Source organism: Protopterus annectens, chromosome 2.part1 (genome assembly GCF_019279795.1).
Source record: "Protopterus annectens isolate FY-2018-M chromosome 2.part1, PAN1.0, whole genome shotgun sequence".
Lineage (NCBI taxonomy): Eukaryota > Metazoa > Chordata > Ceratodontiformes > Protopteridae > Protopterus > Protopterus annectens.
The window spans coordinates 640,529,080-640,546,664 of NC_056729.1; the positions used below are offsets into that span (position 1 = coordinate 640,529,080).

The 17,585-nt window shown below is 37.0% G+C and overlaps 1 protein-coding gene across 2 annotated transcripts in view; it reads left to right on the forward strand.

Annotated features, from left to right (window-relative positions):
• GATA4 (GATA binding protein 4) overlaps positions 1-17,585 on the forward strand; it is a 427,254-nt gene that overhangs the window by 5,522 nt on the left and 404,147 nt on the right. For both annotated transcript variants that reach the window (XM_044062377.1, XM_044062378.1), the window contains exon 2: positions 1,161-2,069. In XM_044062377.1, coding sequence (XP_043918312.1) covers positions 1,544-2,069 — 526 coding nt within the window. In that variant the 5' untranslated portion in view covers positions 1,161-1,543. The remainder of the gene's footprint in view (positions 1-1,160; positions 2,070-17,585) is intronic.

A 17,585-nucleotide genomic window follows, 5' to 3' on the forward strand; every position in this document is an offset into this window, starting at 1 on the left:
ACTTCAGCATTAATGATTTGTTTAAAGATAGCAGCTAAAGGAAGATAATGTAACCTGCCATAATTTCAGACAGTACAAGGTTAAGAAAAATGTAAACTGGTGTATCTGTTCCTGTTATGAACGCCAAACTACTTCTCCAGAGAAAATGCCACGCGTCTTGCAAGTGTGTGTTTTGTGTTTGTGTAATGAGTTATACACAAAAAGTAATAGAGGTATTGGCATGTGCCATTGTAGCTTTTAATGAGTTTGCAAATATTCTTTAAATGTAACTTTTCTGTGGTGTATGATTTACACGCGCGCGCGCGCACACACACACACACACACACACACACACACACACACACACATTAAAATACGTACCGTGTTTCGCTTATTTGGATTGTCTTTGTTATGCATAAGCAAATTGCCACGTGTGCTTAACTCCAGAACCATGGACAACGTGGTACTTTTTAAAATATTAATAGTAGTGACTTGAAATGGGAGAAAAAATGTGAATTGATGGGCAATTTCTGAAGTAAAACACCTCTGTATTACTATAATTATTTATTTAGTATAATCCGTCACACTTTTTTTCCGAAATTATCAGTTTTAGGAGGGTTTAAAATAGACAAAACTAAATTTGAAACAAAATCAGAAACTGCGGAGGGTCATGAATGGCGTTTTAATTTAATTGCGATGTATACAGATCTCTCTCGATGCTAATCAAAGAAATTAATCTGAAAATCATTTGAAGAACGTTTCAGTTGCATTCTGTGCAAAATGTATTTGAACAGTAACCTCTTGTATGTACCGACAGCCCCAACAAATCAGAACTCAGCGGAGAAAAAAATGAACAAGAACACTAAAGTATTGCATTGCTAGAGGTAGGGGTGACGACTGACTGTCTGACAAGTGACACTAATGTGATTTACAGTATCCAGACTCCATTCCTCTGATTTCACCATGATTTTGATTAAGATTAAATGGAACCCCTACTGATTATGTAACATAAGGTGTAGAGGAAGGAGGTAGATCTCGCCAGTAGTGGTATTTCACCAGCAGACCTTTGATGGGATAACTACTATTCTGTCAGTCAGGAAAGGACACATGGCATGATCTTTTTTTGTAATATGCTGTCTGCGTTTAAGGTGTTAAATGCGAATGTCTAATTTTCATTACAGATTTCCTGGTACTGCAAGATCAAGGGGAACTTCAGTATTAGAACCTGAAACTGCCGAATATTGGCGACACTGCCTGCTTATCTGCAGTCCACAGCACCTCTCATCAGCTGGTTTGCATCGATCACAACGAGTCTTTAAGTCTTCCCCGGTTTACCTAAGCTCTATAAATGCAGGCCTATAACTGGAATATTGTTTGACTTTAATCGATAGACGCATTTCCTCCAGCAATTGGAGCTGATTTAATTTTGGAAATATTATTCTGGCTAACATGGCACAGTTGGATTGAAGTGTATTGACAAATCGTGGACACATTGGAGTGGCAAAGACTTATATTGCACATCTTAGGAGTGTACACGTTGATTTTTGTGTTTTGAAAGGCCAGTATGTATCAAAGTTTAGCAATGGCGGCTAGCCATGGTCCTCCTTCGTATGAGGGTGCAGGGAGTTTCATGCATACTGCCACGGCAACATCCCCAGTTTATGTACCAACCACCAGGGTTAGCAGCATGATCCCCAGTCTCCCTTATCTCCAGTCAGGCAGCTCCTCCCAGCAGGCTAGCCCGGTGTCCAGTCACTCAGTATGGGCGCAACCAGGAGTGGACTCAGCTGTTTATACCCATGGTACCTCTCACCCGCCTGTATCTCCAAGGTTTGCCTTCTCCTCGAGTCCTCCCATCACAGCAACCGCCTCATCAAGGGACACAACACCGTACACCAGCCCCCTAGCAATACCTGCAAACAGTAGGGACCAGTACAGCAGGGGGCTGAGTGGGGCATATCCTAGCCACTATCCACCGTATATGAGTCCTGACATGAGCACCGCTTGGGCCGCTGCTCCGTTTGACAGCAGCATGCTCCACAACTTCCAGAACCGGGGAGCAGCTGGACAAGTGAGGCACGCTAATATCGGTAAGCAGTGCATAAAATGTTGTCCTCGGCTCTGTGTGTATGTGTGTTGGTTTGCAGCGCTATGTTGTTTTATGCCATGTTTTCTACCAGATGGACAGACACTACTACAGTTTAATTTACAAGGGTTGGTACTTTCGATGCAAAAATCATTCTACATTATAGTGTTACTATTGTTATTGTTTTGTAACTATGTTGCCTGGTTCGTAGACATAAATTAATATGCACAGAGCTGGGGTAATAACCTTTATTATTACTAATATTATTTTCATTTTCTACATCAAGTTGTTAACATGAATTCTATGACTTTTTAAATAGCCAAGAAACCGTATCAATGACTGGTATAAACATACGCTTTCTCTATTTTTTTTATTTTTGAGTAATAACCATGAAACTCGTTAACATTTTAAATATGCAGAAACTAACGAAGCACCACTGCCTAGCAAGATAAATGTGTAAAACGTATTTAGCGCTTCTGTCCCTTTAACGTTAAATCACTCATTTAAAATAACTACTTCCTAAATACCGCATTTTATCACAGACCGTGGCTCTAAAGTATTACAAAAAGTTTATTAGAAAGCAACTACACCCTCCCCAGACATGAGCTTTAACGCAGGTTCCTTATTACATTTAACTTCTGGCAATTTACCACTTTGCCGTAATAAGAAGCAAGTACTGTTGTTTGCTTCAAAGTAAAACAAAAGTAACTTGAAATCGTGGGTCTTAGGTGAGGTTTCTAAGACAGTTGCTATTTTTATTATTGTCTATACTTCACTGGCTTTATTAGGCACACGCCCCCTCACCTATTTATATGGGGTGAGGGGAGGCATTTTCTAATAATCGTTTTTAGGGGAGTAGTACTGGGCATATGCCAAAATGGAAGGCCACATTTATTTCCAGTTGTGCAAAATACTGTTTAATTACAAATGCTTCTCATAATATTTATCTTCTCAGTTCTTTTCTCATTTAATCTGTAACTTATTAGTTAGGACTACTTTATATTTTCTGTCCTGAAAATTGTCCTTGTGAATCCCGTACTCCAATTAACACATTTTAATAAGGAATAGGAGAGAGAGTCATGGAATCAGAGACCCAACATTTTCTCTCCCTGTTTACCCACACATTGAATACTAATCCTGTTCCCTAGATTGGTGGAGCTCCAGAGTTGTTTAACTTAGGCAGTAAGGTGTGGGGTACAGCCCCCCTCAAAAAAAAAAAAACTGTTGTAATTTAAAAAGTCACTCTATCAAAGGGAAAACAATATTTGCTAAACTGTTCTACCTCATTCCTGAAAGTTAACGTTTATTTGTTTGATAAACTGTTCTGCTTGCAAAACCAAATACTCTATACAGGATTGACAAAGTAGGACATATACAGAAGCTTAAACACACTAATCATAATAGCTGTACAAGAGATAGAAGAGATAAAGTGTATAATTTAGGCAGATACTGCTCTCATTTTCAGAATGAATTCCATCCGATCGAGGAACATTTTGCTCTTGTACAGAAGGCCAGAATAAACTCGAATTTCCTGATATGAGTTCGTATTTGCAGCTCCATTGCAATTAATTGTATGTAGCATGCATTAAGTACACCCTGGATTAGCGATGATGGAAAGGGGAATGTGTTGGACTCTTTTTAAATCGGCTTTATCTTGCCAACAAGTTAATTAGGTCAACAGTCTCGCAGCGCAATAATAAAAGAACTGTACTTAAAATGTTTCCCACATGTCCGTATTTTTGTCTCGCAAATTACTAAAATGGCCCACAAAATTAAATCAGTCAGTTTGTGTATCACCATCTCGATTCGGGGTAAACAAACCCCGAACCTTTATTATATTTTCCACACGCTATTTTAACACTGTAGAAAATAATGAGAATTATACCCTTAATTAAGTTAAAACGTAGAAGTATTTGGTTCGTGACAAAAGAGGAGGGATGTTGCTGCACAGAATGACGTTCATCTACGTCATTTCTAATTCTGAAGGGAGGGCATTGGAGAAATGGCGAGCAATGTCATACCTTAGGAGAAAAGCAAATCACAGGCTTTAAAGTGTTTAAAAATAATATATATATATATATATATATATATATATATATATATATATATATATATATATATATATATATATATATATATATATATATATATATATATATAAAACATAACAAGACACGACAACATGAAAGGACTTCATTTTTTAACAAATATATTTTTTTAACTAAAATTTGTGCTTTGGCTGACAATCTGTTTTGTGCCGCAAAAAGTCAATAATTTGTGTTTGAATAATCTATTTAAGACGTCCGTATTAACTTGTTTTTGTATTTTAAAACATCTGAGTAACATGTAAGTATGTGTTAGGATTGGAGCTGTGTCACAGTTCTTACCTTCCATCTCAAAATGAGGAACACAACATCTCATAAAGATTAACAAACATGCAAATTGTGGAACACTCTAAAGCTTACTACCAACTGCACCAGTTAGGAAGTTCACAGAATTATGTACCTCTGAACGGGCCCTGATTTTGACTCAGATTTTAGCTCTGTCTCTATTAATCCCTCATAAAATTGACAACTTTTGGAGAAAAGGTGGCGAGCTCAGTTTAATAAATAATGATCATAATTAGTTATGTAGTTATTTTACTTCAGAAATGTATACTAATTTACACTCCTTTATTCTGTTAACGTCTCAAGTTAACACTGCAATTAATTTAAAAATGTCTCTGACTGGCCTGATTACTTCTGGCTTTGCCCTTGCTTTTTAGGGGTTTTGCCCGATTCATTGTGAGCTATGGCACGTGGTATTTTATACTTATAAAAGGTTATTTTAATGAACTAGTATGATTCAGTATTATATACAGTGAATATCAAAGAAAAATAGCCCAAACGCCGAATATGTGACACATCTTTTCTGTGTAGAACAGCGAGGAACACAAGACTTTTTAAGACCCAAAAATGAGGAACCTTCCTTCCTCATAATAAGGTACACTTGAGAGGTATGCGTGTGGGTGTGGCTGTCCTGTACTCACCAAATCACCTATTATAATTCGAGATGGGGAGAGGGGCACTGGGACACAGTTATAATATCCCTCTGCGCACGTGCGGACAACATACTGTAATTATTCCCCGCATAGATATTTAAAACCAGCGTATCCCTAAGCTGTAAGACTCATTCAAAAGATTAGAGTACACTTGTAAACATTTTTTTTTTCTTTTTTCCTTTTTTTTTGAGGGAGGGGCATGCGTCCTCTACACCTCGTATGACGGAGCACACACTACGATGTCTGTATATAACAATAGCAAGGTCAAACAGCCTAGGCGAAAAAGAAAACGCGTAAAACAAAAATAAAACTCACATTGTTGCCTTTTGGAAAACAAAACTAAACCACAGCATGATCTGAGATATAATCAACTTCTACAACGCTGGGAACAATAACGGGGATCTTTGTTTTGCTGTCCAGCATGAACATAATCAAACACAAGCACACACCTACACCTACAAAGGAAAGATACCCAATTCCATTGGTAATGCTTACCGCCCAAGGCATTTGTTCATTCTGAAGCTTTTGTGTGAATCCTGCATTTTTGTTACGTGTTTGAAAATTATTTTTGTGCTTGTGTGTTTGGCTGCATGTATATATATATATATATATATATATTCATGCACATGCACTTACACTTATATACACATACATGCACCATTCAAGAAAAGCTATGTGTAATAAATGCCTAATAAATCACACTACACTATACCTCTCTCTCTATATATGTATATTCATATATATTGAGAGAGGGAGTGATATCTCTCTACCTGTCACACACACACACACACATAAACCCGCCTAAATATTGAACACTGCCTAGAGAATTGACAGCCAACTCATTTGAATGACAAAAATGTGATTTCTGGAATAGGAGCTACAAAGTAAAAAAAAAAGTGTCCTTGCTATCAACTGAACCCCTACTCCTTTGCTAAATTAATTGATACTAATAATCACTGTCTTTTTTAACAACATATTTTATTAATGTTCCATATACATGAACCAATGAAATGTGTACTCGTGTCCACAAGTGGTTCTGCATTTGTCTTTACTACTGCATTCATTTTTTTCTCTTTCTTTCTTTCTTGACCTTTGCAATACAGAAAGTCAGACTAGTTCCCCCTTGAACATATGCAGTAGGTAATTCATTAAGATCGCTCTGTGTAAGTCATATGCAGTAAGCTCATTAATATATGAAGCTGACTATATGCATCATTCTGCACCTCTGTAATTACAGTATTCTGTAGGCATTTTAAAGTAGTTGTTTGTTAAATGATGTAGAGTTGTACATGTTGATATTTCTAGGGTATTTGCCTGTATCTGACATTGTGTTAGCCTTCCGTTTTTTTTCTTTTTGCTATTGTCGTTGAACCTCCAGTGGGATAATGCCTACTGGTTCAGTCACTTTCTTCTTATTTTATAATATCTGGCTGGAGTTCATGCCACAGTATTTATGCATGTATGTATGTTTGTAATATGTATTTCTGTGTGTGCATGTATTTGCTGTGTAAGATATGTGTGAAGCAAAAGGTCTGTGTAATAGTTCCATCAGGTGTGTAAGACATGTCTCTAAAATGGCTCAAACGACACTTTTGTGCTACATGACTTGTGTGCCTAATCCTCCTTTTTGAGTAGCATTTTTATACGTCAGTATTTAATGTGTATTTAATTATTCAAACTCTTCTAAAATCTTAGTGCATACCTCTCAAATGTACAGATTTTTGCAGAATGTCCAGATTTTTGCCTTATATTTTTGGTCCGTTTTCATAAAATTCTGGCAAATTTGTGGCAAATCATTAAAGACTAGAGTTTGAAAATAATGACAGACATTTGAGTTTTAGACTTCATACCCTTCAGAAAATTCATGCTAATGCAAAACCTGTTATTCTATCAACTTTCTAAGTTTATAAGAGCAATATTTAAAAATTGTCCCTATTTGTATCACTTTTCCATGGCTTTGTCCAAATTTCTTACTTTAAGAGATTGAGAGGTATGTTTAGTAGTCTGTCTAGAAATATGAAAAGCATGGCTGACCACATACGTCTCAAAAGTTAGAAGAAATGCATTTTTGAGTCATAAAACATTATACCCCGCACTGTTCAATCTTTCTTTCATTATGACTTGACTCCACAAACAATAAGAGTAAAACATTGCACTTTATCAGATTAATTAACATTTTTATAACTAAGAAGAAACAGTTAAGTTTCCTAACTGAAGTTGTTAATGTCCCTCATTTTCCCCCTTTGTTCCACATAGTGAGGGCTTGCGTCTGTTGTTCCACTGTGCACTTTTAGTTTTGATTTTGTAACAAAATGGTGTACATTAACTGTCATAACTCCAATATGAATGAACCCCTTTTCCATAATTCATGTTCTTTCTGCTTCACATTACCAGACTAATATTGTTGGGCTGGGGCTCGGGAATGTGTGTGTGTGTGTGTGTGTGTATTTGTGTGTGTGTGTGTGTATTTTGGGGGGTAATTGACATATAAACTACCCAGTGTGTATAAAAAGTCTCCTGGAATTCAACAGTTGCACCCTGAAACGGTCCTAAAGCAACTATTATGAGGAAAGGGAAGGGGATATAAGAAGGCTGCTCAACTCACTTGGTTTTGGTGTATATTTAGGTTGTAAATATGTTTTAATATGTACTGTAAATATGTTAGTAGTGTTTACGGTCGAAATAAAAAAAAAGTTTTAGTTTTTCTGTGTGTCACCTGTCAAAAAAAAATTGTGGTAAACCTCAAGGATGCAGTCCACTTTCAGATCATCTAAGCTTAGAGGATGCTAATTTTTTTTAATTCTGTTAATCGAGTAAAGTCAATAAGTGTGCCTGTTTTCCAGGTCAAACTTTAGAGCACTCTCTGGTTAAGTGATTTGTTCACAGTCATAGTTTGCAAGTGGAGAAGGAAGGATTCATACCTTGAGTACTGTAGCTCACGGTGGCAGAAACTGGTAAACTGCCATGTTGTATTAAAACTACAACAGTAAAAATCTTAGCAGATAGATATATGCTGCCTTATAAATGCCCTCTAATCCAAGTACTTGTTTCATGTAATGATTCATATCCATTCTGTGCATTCTTTTATTTTTCAACTATAGCTCTGTTTACTTCTGATTAATTTACCCCCAGAACTCCTTAGGTTAGACAACTTACCCTAAGTTCGAGCACATCAAATGTTAATGGTGTAGCTGCAGCCAGCTGACTTAATAATGGTAGGATGTTTGTGTCCATTTGAATGTGAATTAATATACATTTTCCGAAGTAAAAGAAGTCTATAACTCTGATTATTGTCATTATTTGTTAAGTTTAATTCACTAACTTTTCCCAAAAGTTATCAGTTTTAGGAGGGATTAAGAGAGACAGAGCTAATGTCTGATATTGCTGATTGACTGTAATTCTCAGTAATTTACCAGTAAATCAAAATCCTGTGAGGGATGTGGAAAATATGAGACAAAATCAAGGACCACCTGCAAAATTCTGGACAGCTGAGAGTAATGGCGCAACATTATTCATGGTTAGCTAAAAGTAAAGTGTATGGGTGATTCAGAAACAAGTGGCAATGTCTAATTATAGAAACTAGGCTGTAGTATACAAAATAGGCATATGCAGGCAAGGATGTATGTACAGGGCGTTTACAAAGAGTAGTTGGTAGGCTGACAGTGTATATGCATGTGTTAATTAGAAACAGAGCACAACTTGTTAGCTATGTGGTCCATGCTGGGTGCATATGGTTGATGCATGTTATCATCACCCTTAAAAGAATTTCAGGTATTTGTCTTTCAGAAGTATTCCTTAAGTTTTAACTGATGGCCAGTCCAAAGAGGGTTCTAATTAACAGATGTGAAATGTCATTGTTACTACTGAAGGAGTAAGGTGCAATCCTGACTACTCATTTACTATGTAGGGCTGGGCAGTGTTGCAACTGTAGTACCTTATATAGTACGGTGTTGCATAGTAATGTGGTGATGGCACTAATTGGTAGCTAAGTGAGCTTGTCTAGGAGCTCACAATGATGTGTAAGTGGACTTGCAAAATATGCAAAGTGGCACATTTTATTCTTAATAGAGTGTAATAAGAATTGATTGTGTGTTCCCTGCAGAGAGAAGTGAGATTATAGGGAGCTCATATTATAATTTTGAATATAAATATGTTCTTGACTTTGGCTTGGTATGTTTCATGTGATAGTAGATTGGAAATTATTTAACACAATCTATGCATAAGTTGTTGGGTGTCACCAGGGTTTCTAAAATTCTGATCAGCAGAATATAGCCCCTTCTCCTACAAGTGCAGTTTCCTCATCCTTAGACAGTGCATGTGGCTTAAACAAAAACAGATAAATAAATAATAGTCAGCCAGACATTGTTGGAAAAATAAAGTCTTTTAACAAAATTTATAACCATTACAAATTAAAAAATAATGTAATAATAAAAATATATTTTATTAATGTATACACTGTGGTGTAGATTACACACACACACACACACACACACACACACACACACACACACACACACACACACACACACACACACACACATGGACTGAAACTAATTGCTAAACCCCATTTGGAAGAAAAGAATATTATATAATTTGAAATCCTATTAGTAAATTGTATTCAAGGTGTAGCAGCTCAGCAGTTTTTAAGAGATTTATAAATATTTTGTAATTTTATTTTTCCTCTGTTAGTATAAACACTGCCTCAGGCTTCATATGAAAAAGGGCAAACACTCAGTAAAAAGCATGAATGCAAAAATCATGATGAGTACCAGATATAGTGCAAGCAAAGAACAAATGTTTTAGATGTGAGTTGGATAGAGAAGAATTCTGAAATGTTTTGGATGCTTTCATCTTGCTGTGAAATGATGCTGAAGAATTGGTGTAGGCAGCACCATAACTAGGATGTGTTCCCAAAAGAGAAGGATGCAAAAGGATCAGGGAACATACACCAGGAGATGGGTGAATGTTTTGTCATTTTCCCAAAGGAGAAGGATGCAAAAGGATCAGGGAACCTACATTAGGAGACATGTGAATGTTTTGTTGTGTTCTCAAAGGAGAAGGATGCAAAAGGATCAGGGAACCTACATCAGGAGATGTGGGAATGTTTTGTTGTGTTCTCAAAGGAGAAGGATGCAAAAGGATCAGGGAACCTACATCAGGAGACATGTGAATGTTTTGTTCTGTTCCCAAAGGAGAAGGATGCAAAAGGATCAGGGAACCTACATCAGGAGATGTGGGAATGTTTTGTCCTGTTCCCAAAGGAGAAGGATGCAAAAGGATCAGGGAACCTACATCAGGAGATGTGGGAATGTTTTGTCGTGTTCTCAAAGGAGAAGGATGCAAAAGGATCAGGGAACCTACACCAGGAGACATGTGAATGTTTTGTCGTGTTCTCAAAGGAGAAGGATGCAAAAGGATCAGGGAACCTACACCAAAAGGCAGGTGAATGTTTTGTAATGTTCCTGAAGGAGAAGGATGTGAACGGATCAAGGAACCTACACCAGGAGACATGTGAATGTTTTGTCATGTTCCTGAAGGAGAAGGATGTGAACGGATCAAGGAACCTACACCAGGGGACATGTGAATGTTTTGTCCTGTTCCCAAAGGAGAATGATGCAAAAGGATCAGGGAACCTACACCAAAAGGCAGGTGAATGTTTTGTCATGTTCCTGAAGGAGAAGGATGTGAACGGATCAAGGAACCTACACCAGGGGACATGTGAATGTTTTGTCCTGTTCCCAAAGGAGAAGGATGCGAAAGGATCAGGGAACATATACCAGGAGATGGGTGAATGTTTTGTCATATTCCCAACGGAAAAGGATGCAAAAGGATCAGGGAACCTACACCTGGAGACTGGTGAATGTTTTGTTGTGTTGCTTAAAAAACATGTCAATTGAGTTGCTGTGGTTTTGGGTTTTGTTATACTAGTCTGTGGTCTTTAAAGCAGATGATGGACTGCTATTCATCATTACTGCTAGCTATTCCTTCAGGAAACTGTCTGCATTTCCATCTAGGTAATTTGTTAGTTGTTTACAGTATCCTTTTGTTAGACACTGTTAGTTTGCTTTGTGTTTATTCACATAAATGTACGTGCATTGCAGGAGAAAGGCCCATGTGATAAGTTATTACCTTTCCAACTTCCATAATAAAAGATGGTGGGAGATAATCCCCTGTGTAGTTATTTCCCATAAGGAATTGCTGCCTTGTATAGTTGCACACATTATTCTCATTTCTGAAGGTTTCTCTCTAACCTGAATTCTCTAGGGAAGGTCAGGTTGCAGTCTTGCCAGTCAAAGGATTTTTAACTTTACTGAGAATTTCAGCTATGTCAGATGTTGCAGTCAGCCATGTGACATTAATTCTGTGAAGAAGTCTTTGTATAGACTTATACTGCTGTTCCCCGGGTACATTTTAGAAGGTGTAGGCAACCTCCAACCTCACAGTCACAACATTCAAAGTGTGTGTGTGTGTGTGTGTGTGTGTGTGTGTGTGTGTGTGTGTGTGTGTGTGTGTGTGTGTGTGTGTGTGTGTGTGTGTGTGCGTGTGTTTATAAATGCATTTATGTATGTGTTTATTTACATATGATGTGTGTGTGCGCACAATGAATATTAAAATGCTTCTAATGCTAAAAGTAGAAAGATATCTTCAGCCAATCTTTTCAGATGAACTGAATCAGTGTAAGAAGACTGCCAAGGAATGGAAGTTGTCATCCTTCAGCATGGAGGAATGGTGTGATCCCATCTAAAGTAATTTGTGCTTTGCTGGAGGCCCCTCATATACAAAACAAAATAAACTGAAGATTGTGCAGAGGAAGGGAAAAGTAATGGCCTAGGCTTACATCATAAGGTGTAGGGAAAGAAACTACAGGAATGTTTTGTATATCCTTAAGGAAAGGAAAGCAGACTGATCTAAGGGAAACTTCCAAATACCTTAAAGGAAGAAGCAATGTTTAGGCCAGCAGTTGCATCTTGGGGAGATAACTTGGATGTGATGTGAGAAAGTGTTTCTTTAATTTCAATAACAAGTCTGTGATGACAGACATGACAGGTTCAAAAACCTTAAAAGAATTTAGATGGTCACAGCACAAACACTGCCTTGGTGATGTGCATCTGCTGGTTATGAGAAGGAGGAAGCAAAATGCAAGTTTGCAATGGTGGCACCTTATTTAATGGGTAGAATGCCAACTAATTGGGCCTACCTAGTCCTTATCTACCACAGTAATATTACATTTGTAAGCAAAAACTGCTGCTGCCTGCAACCTCTGAGACAAGGAAATATGCTTTTTTAGTTTAAAAGTGAATCGTATTAATGTGTTTGGCCCACTTCATAAATTTATAGAAACAGCTCTTAAAATAAATGCACTTTCAAGCAAATGTACTAAAATGGTGTCATTTCACCAAAGTGATTATGTTCTTATTGCTTACGATGCCTGTTAGAAGGAATGTAAATAAGATATGACACTGCCAAACTATACAATTAAAATAGGTAAGACATGAGGCTGGATTCCAAAGAGTTGCTCTCGGTGTAACTCTGCCCTGATTCAGAATGGCCTGCTGTCAGTGTAAGTCTGCCTTGATTCTGAGAGACTTGCTCTTAGTGTAAGTGATTTACTTCTGTGTAAGGCCTATCTATAAGCAGGCTTACTACGGGGACCAGATTCCAAACCACCTACTCTCAGCCAGCTCAGCCAGCTCTCACTGTAAATGGCCACTTACACTGAGAGCAAGTCTTTTGAAATGGGGGCCATGCAGTAAAAAGACTTCCCCAAATTATTAAACACCCCTCTTAAATGTACAAAACTGTGACAGAGGATCACGAATGGGCATTTTTCTGAAGGCATTGTCTTTCACACCCCCTGCTATGTAATGTGATAGCACGTGGATCACTATTACTTACGGAAAAGATAAATGATTATTTTTTACCCAAACAATCCAACTATTTGTATTTCTTCTGCAAATTTGGAGAAAAGCACCTTAAAAACAGTACTACAGTTTGTATGATTTGAGTAAGAACTAATGTTTTTTTTAGAAGAACTGTAACCTACGTAAAAAGTAGAGCAGCTGAGGAGAACTTTCTCAGTGTAGAGTCTTACTGTTTGTACTGGTAAATGATAACATACAATAAAGTTTGACCGTTGTATTGTCTGTCTGTTTCATAAAATATTTGGTAAAAAAAAAAAAAAAATACTGTGAAAATGTAAAATAACATGATTCCATATCCTCTGTGATACAAGTCCACCTATTTATCATGGTATTTGGATCCCTTGTGTGTGATTACCTTAATGTTTTAAGGGAGTTTAGTACTTCTTTTATTTTATTTGCTTTATTTATTTCATTTTTTGAATCATCATGATCCCAGTGAATATGATCCTTTCTCACAGAAGACCTAAAGTGGTATTTATACTGAGAGAGGAAAATCTAACTACAATGATAGGAAAATCTAATTTTTCTTTGACAAGTGTTTTGTGTTATTTAATGTCCACACAAAGTATTAACAGTTTGGGAACATAAGCCTTCAGTTCAACACTTTATCATAGAAAAAACTGCATGTTAGTTTGATCACAGCCTAGTAGCAAATGGACTTCATAGTCTTAAAACCTCAAGGTACATTCCATTTTTAATAGACAACCTAGAGAACACATCTTTTAAAATCAGAAAATATAGAGGCAGTTAAACATTTGTTTCACACGTTTCATATAAAAGCAATCATGTGATTAAGAAGTGTGTTTTCTTGTAAATACTAATGAATGTTAACTGTTTACATGACTTCTGAAATTAAAGTAGCCTCAAATAAAGGAGTTTACTATGAATAATTACATGTCATTTCAATACATTATTATTTAACTCCAAAACTTCTAAAATCTCGGGAGGCTGTTACAGAAAATAGTGATACTCCCAAGATCATTAAAAACAAAAATGATTTTCTTTTTTATGAGGCAATCCCCTGCAACCCCTGATTTTGGGAATCCCCTACATTCTCAAACACACACACACACACACACACACACACACACACACACACACACACACACACACACACACACACACACACACACACACACAGATATGCTTACTTAATTCAAAACACTAAAACACTGACAGTAAAAAAGAAAAAAGTCTACAAAATATAATAAAAAATTACAACAATTTGCATGTGCTGTGAGACATAATCTCTGAATGTGAAAATTAAAAATAAAAGACATAGTTTTGCAAGGGGAAAGCCCTATCCCCCTGCACCCCAACACCCCATGAGCACAATAACAGGGAAATGGCATATTTCCCAACCCTGTATTTACTGTGATCAAGTGTCAGTCATGTATATAAATAACTTCCAGTGACAACATTCTGAGTATTTATCAACTGGTCACTGACAAACACTAATTTTCCCAAATTAATGTTTTATTTCCCAGGTCTGTATAAAGTTTAGCCAATGACTGACCAAAAACACACCTTTGGAAAGATCTGAATGTAGTGGAAAATAAGCCAAAATTTTAACAAGAATGCAAAAGCTGCAGCCAAATCACTGACATGGAAATTCTATCTATCTATCTATCTATCTATCTATCTATCTATCTATCTATCTGTCTGTCTGTCTGTCTGTCTGTCTATCTATCTATCTATCTATCTATCTATCTATCTATCTATCTATCTATATATCTGTCTGTCGGTCTGTCTGTCTGTCTGTCTATCTGTCTGTCTATCTATCTATCTAGCTAGCTATTTATCTATCTATATTAAAAATCATTCTCATAACTATAGCCATGTAAAACCAATTGCTTATTTGAACAGGGTAGAGATTATTCTCAGCTGCATCCATGTAAAAATAATTGCTTCTTTGATAAAGGTGCTGTGGTTGGATTTTTGACCTTTGTTGATATCACTGTGGTGTTAGCTGCATACTGTATCTACCTGCTTGCTGATACATTATGGTGACTTTGTCTAAGTTCACAAGCACGCATGTGCATCTATAAGGCTTTTGCTTGATATATTTTCATTAAGATATATATATATATATATATATATATATATATATATATATATATATATATATATATATATATGTATAGATAGATAGATATATGAGTGTGGATATGTGTGTGGTTTGAAAATAGGATTATTTTAATTTTTGAACTTAACATCATTGGACTGGGTTCACAGATATTGTTCCATTCATCCTTTACCCCCACATATAATAATTTCATTTCAGTGCATTACCTTATATAATTAGATTTATTTTTATTTTTTCTTATGCAGTTTTCTCATTGTTATCATTTATTTGTATTCAGTAGTTAAATACCATAGTTCCCTTTGTTAAAATTATTTGTGCATTGTTTAGATTGATGGCATTTTATTGAAAACGATTGATCAAGTTATCTATTCATTTACCTTTGGTGGATTGGTATATGTAATATGGGATCCAGAAACATACTCGACTAGCATATGTCCGAATCACAAAACATTGAACACACATACACGAAAGCACTTAACATCGACAAGCGCTTCCGTGTATGTGTGCCTGTTTCGTAGATCGGACTACAGTGCGATCTCAGAGTGAGAATAATAAAGTAGGGGGTGTGGAGGTCAGGGGGCGAAGCCCCCCTGCAGAAACGTAGATTTTTTTTGAAATACACATACACAGAAGCACTTTTCCATGTTAAGCACTTTTGTGTATGTGTGTTCGATGTTTTGTGATTCTGACATATGCTAGTCAAGCATGTGTCCTAAACCCATGTAATATATGTTCTACGGTTGCACCAACTTAAAAAAAAGCTTACATCTACAGAGGTTTGATCCACATATTGTATCACTGGGTTGGGAACATCAGCGCTAACCCTTTGAAAGTCTAAGGAAGTATCTCATAGCATAATCAAGCCATGCTGAATTCCTATAAACTTTATTCATAATGTTTATCAGGCATGTTGAAATAAAGTAATAATTCCATCTGTTCATTTCTCTATCAACCCTCAATCGGTGTCCTCCTCAAATTATAGGATATACCATTATCTAGCAACTCAAACCATAGACTAGCTGCTTAATATGGGGTCCAGCATCAAAGTGATATGCAGAAAAACATGCAATGAGAAAGCTGCACACAGTGTTATAACTGTGCAAAACTTTTATTATGTAGGATAAATCCTCTGTTTTGGTTTATGTATAGTAGCTGCTTAACTATGGTGTAGTGTATATCTTTTTTGCCTTTATTTTCCTCACTAATATTTTACAGGTACTATTTATGAAGCTTATAACATTTTGCTCTTTGTCGCCTCACAGCAAGAGGTTCTCCAGTTCAATTCTCAGCTGGGGTGCCTTCTGTGTGGAGTCTGCATGTCCTCCCTGTGGTTGTGTGGGTTTCCTCCGGGTGCTTCAGTTTCCTCCCACATCCCAAAGACATGCTGTAGGTGGATTGGACACTCTAAATTGGCCCTAGGCATGACTGTGTGCGTGTGTGTGCCTTCTGTGGAAGGTTGGGCGCCAGGCTGGCAACTCAACACTGTAAAACTCCACTGCCAATCATGAGTGGACAGCTGATCCGCTGTGGTGACCCCTAACCCCTAAAAGCTGAAAGAAGAAGAAGAAGATAACAGTTTGCTCTTATTTCAGTATATACAACACATTATAGTAACCGTTGTAGGATTTTAAAACTTGCTTTTCTTTGCAACCTGTAATCATTTAATTCCACTGTTTTTAGGAAGTAGATGGGAATCCTCTACACCTCTGGAGGGGCCCTGATCTGGTCTTATTGTTTGATTTTTTTCCTTTCAGGATTTGATTAGTAATCGTGTCTCACTGTACCACTCTATACTTGGGAGTGACTGCACTCGAGCACTGAATCTGTGTGCTGTTTGCATAGAGTAGTACCTTCCTCTATTAACATATTGAAAATCCTGAGAGTTCAGCAAAAGGTTAGCTCTATTTTTATTTGCACATGACTTCACAGGTTGTACTCTGTCTTACATGGCCCTCTGGTCATTATATCTAGAATGTGGTAAACTGCAGCTTGAGCCCTTGCTTTCTGTGTTGTGTAGTTACAAGATGTTTTTGCTAAGTTTTTTCTAAGGGGCCAAGCATGCTTTCAGAGCTCTTTAGGTTTTTTAAGGAGCCCTGTATGTTTTCAGAACTTTTTCTAACTGATTTACTGCCCACCCCAGGCTTGATCTACAGTCCTCTGATCATGGATCTTCCCCTTTTAAGACCTTTGCTGTTACAGTCTCAATTTATCTTTAAGGTCAGTTACCATTTTTTAACCAAGTATATACCCTATGTTTAGAATGAGAGAGTAGCTGACACTTTGCAGTGTTTTGACATCAGTGCTACAGCTCCGAGTAGTCAGCCTGGTGTGCTGCATCATTGTGCAGAGACCCCAGGGTGGCTTTCTTTTTCCCCTCTGTTAGCCAACTTTGTCGCATGTGCAGTGACCCTATCACAGTCCCACTAATGTCCACAAGTAATACACTGACGTAGTCATTTGAAAATATAACAT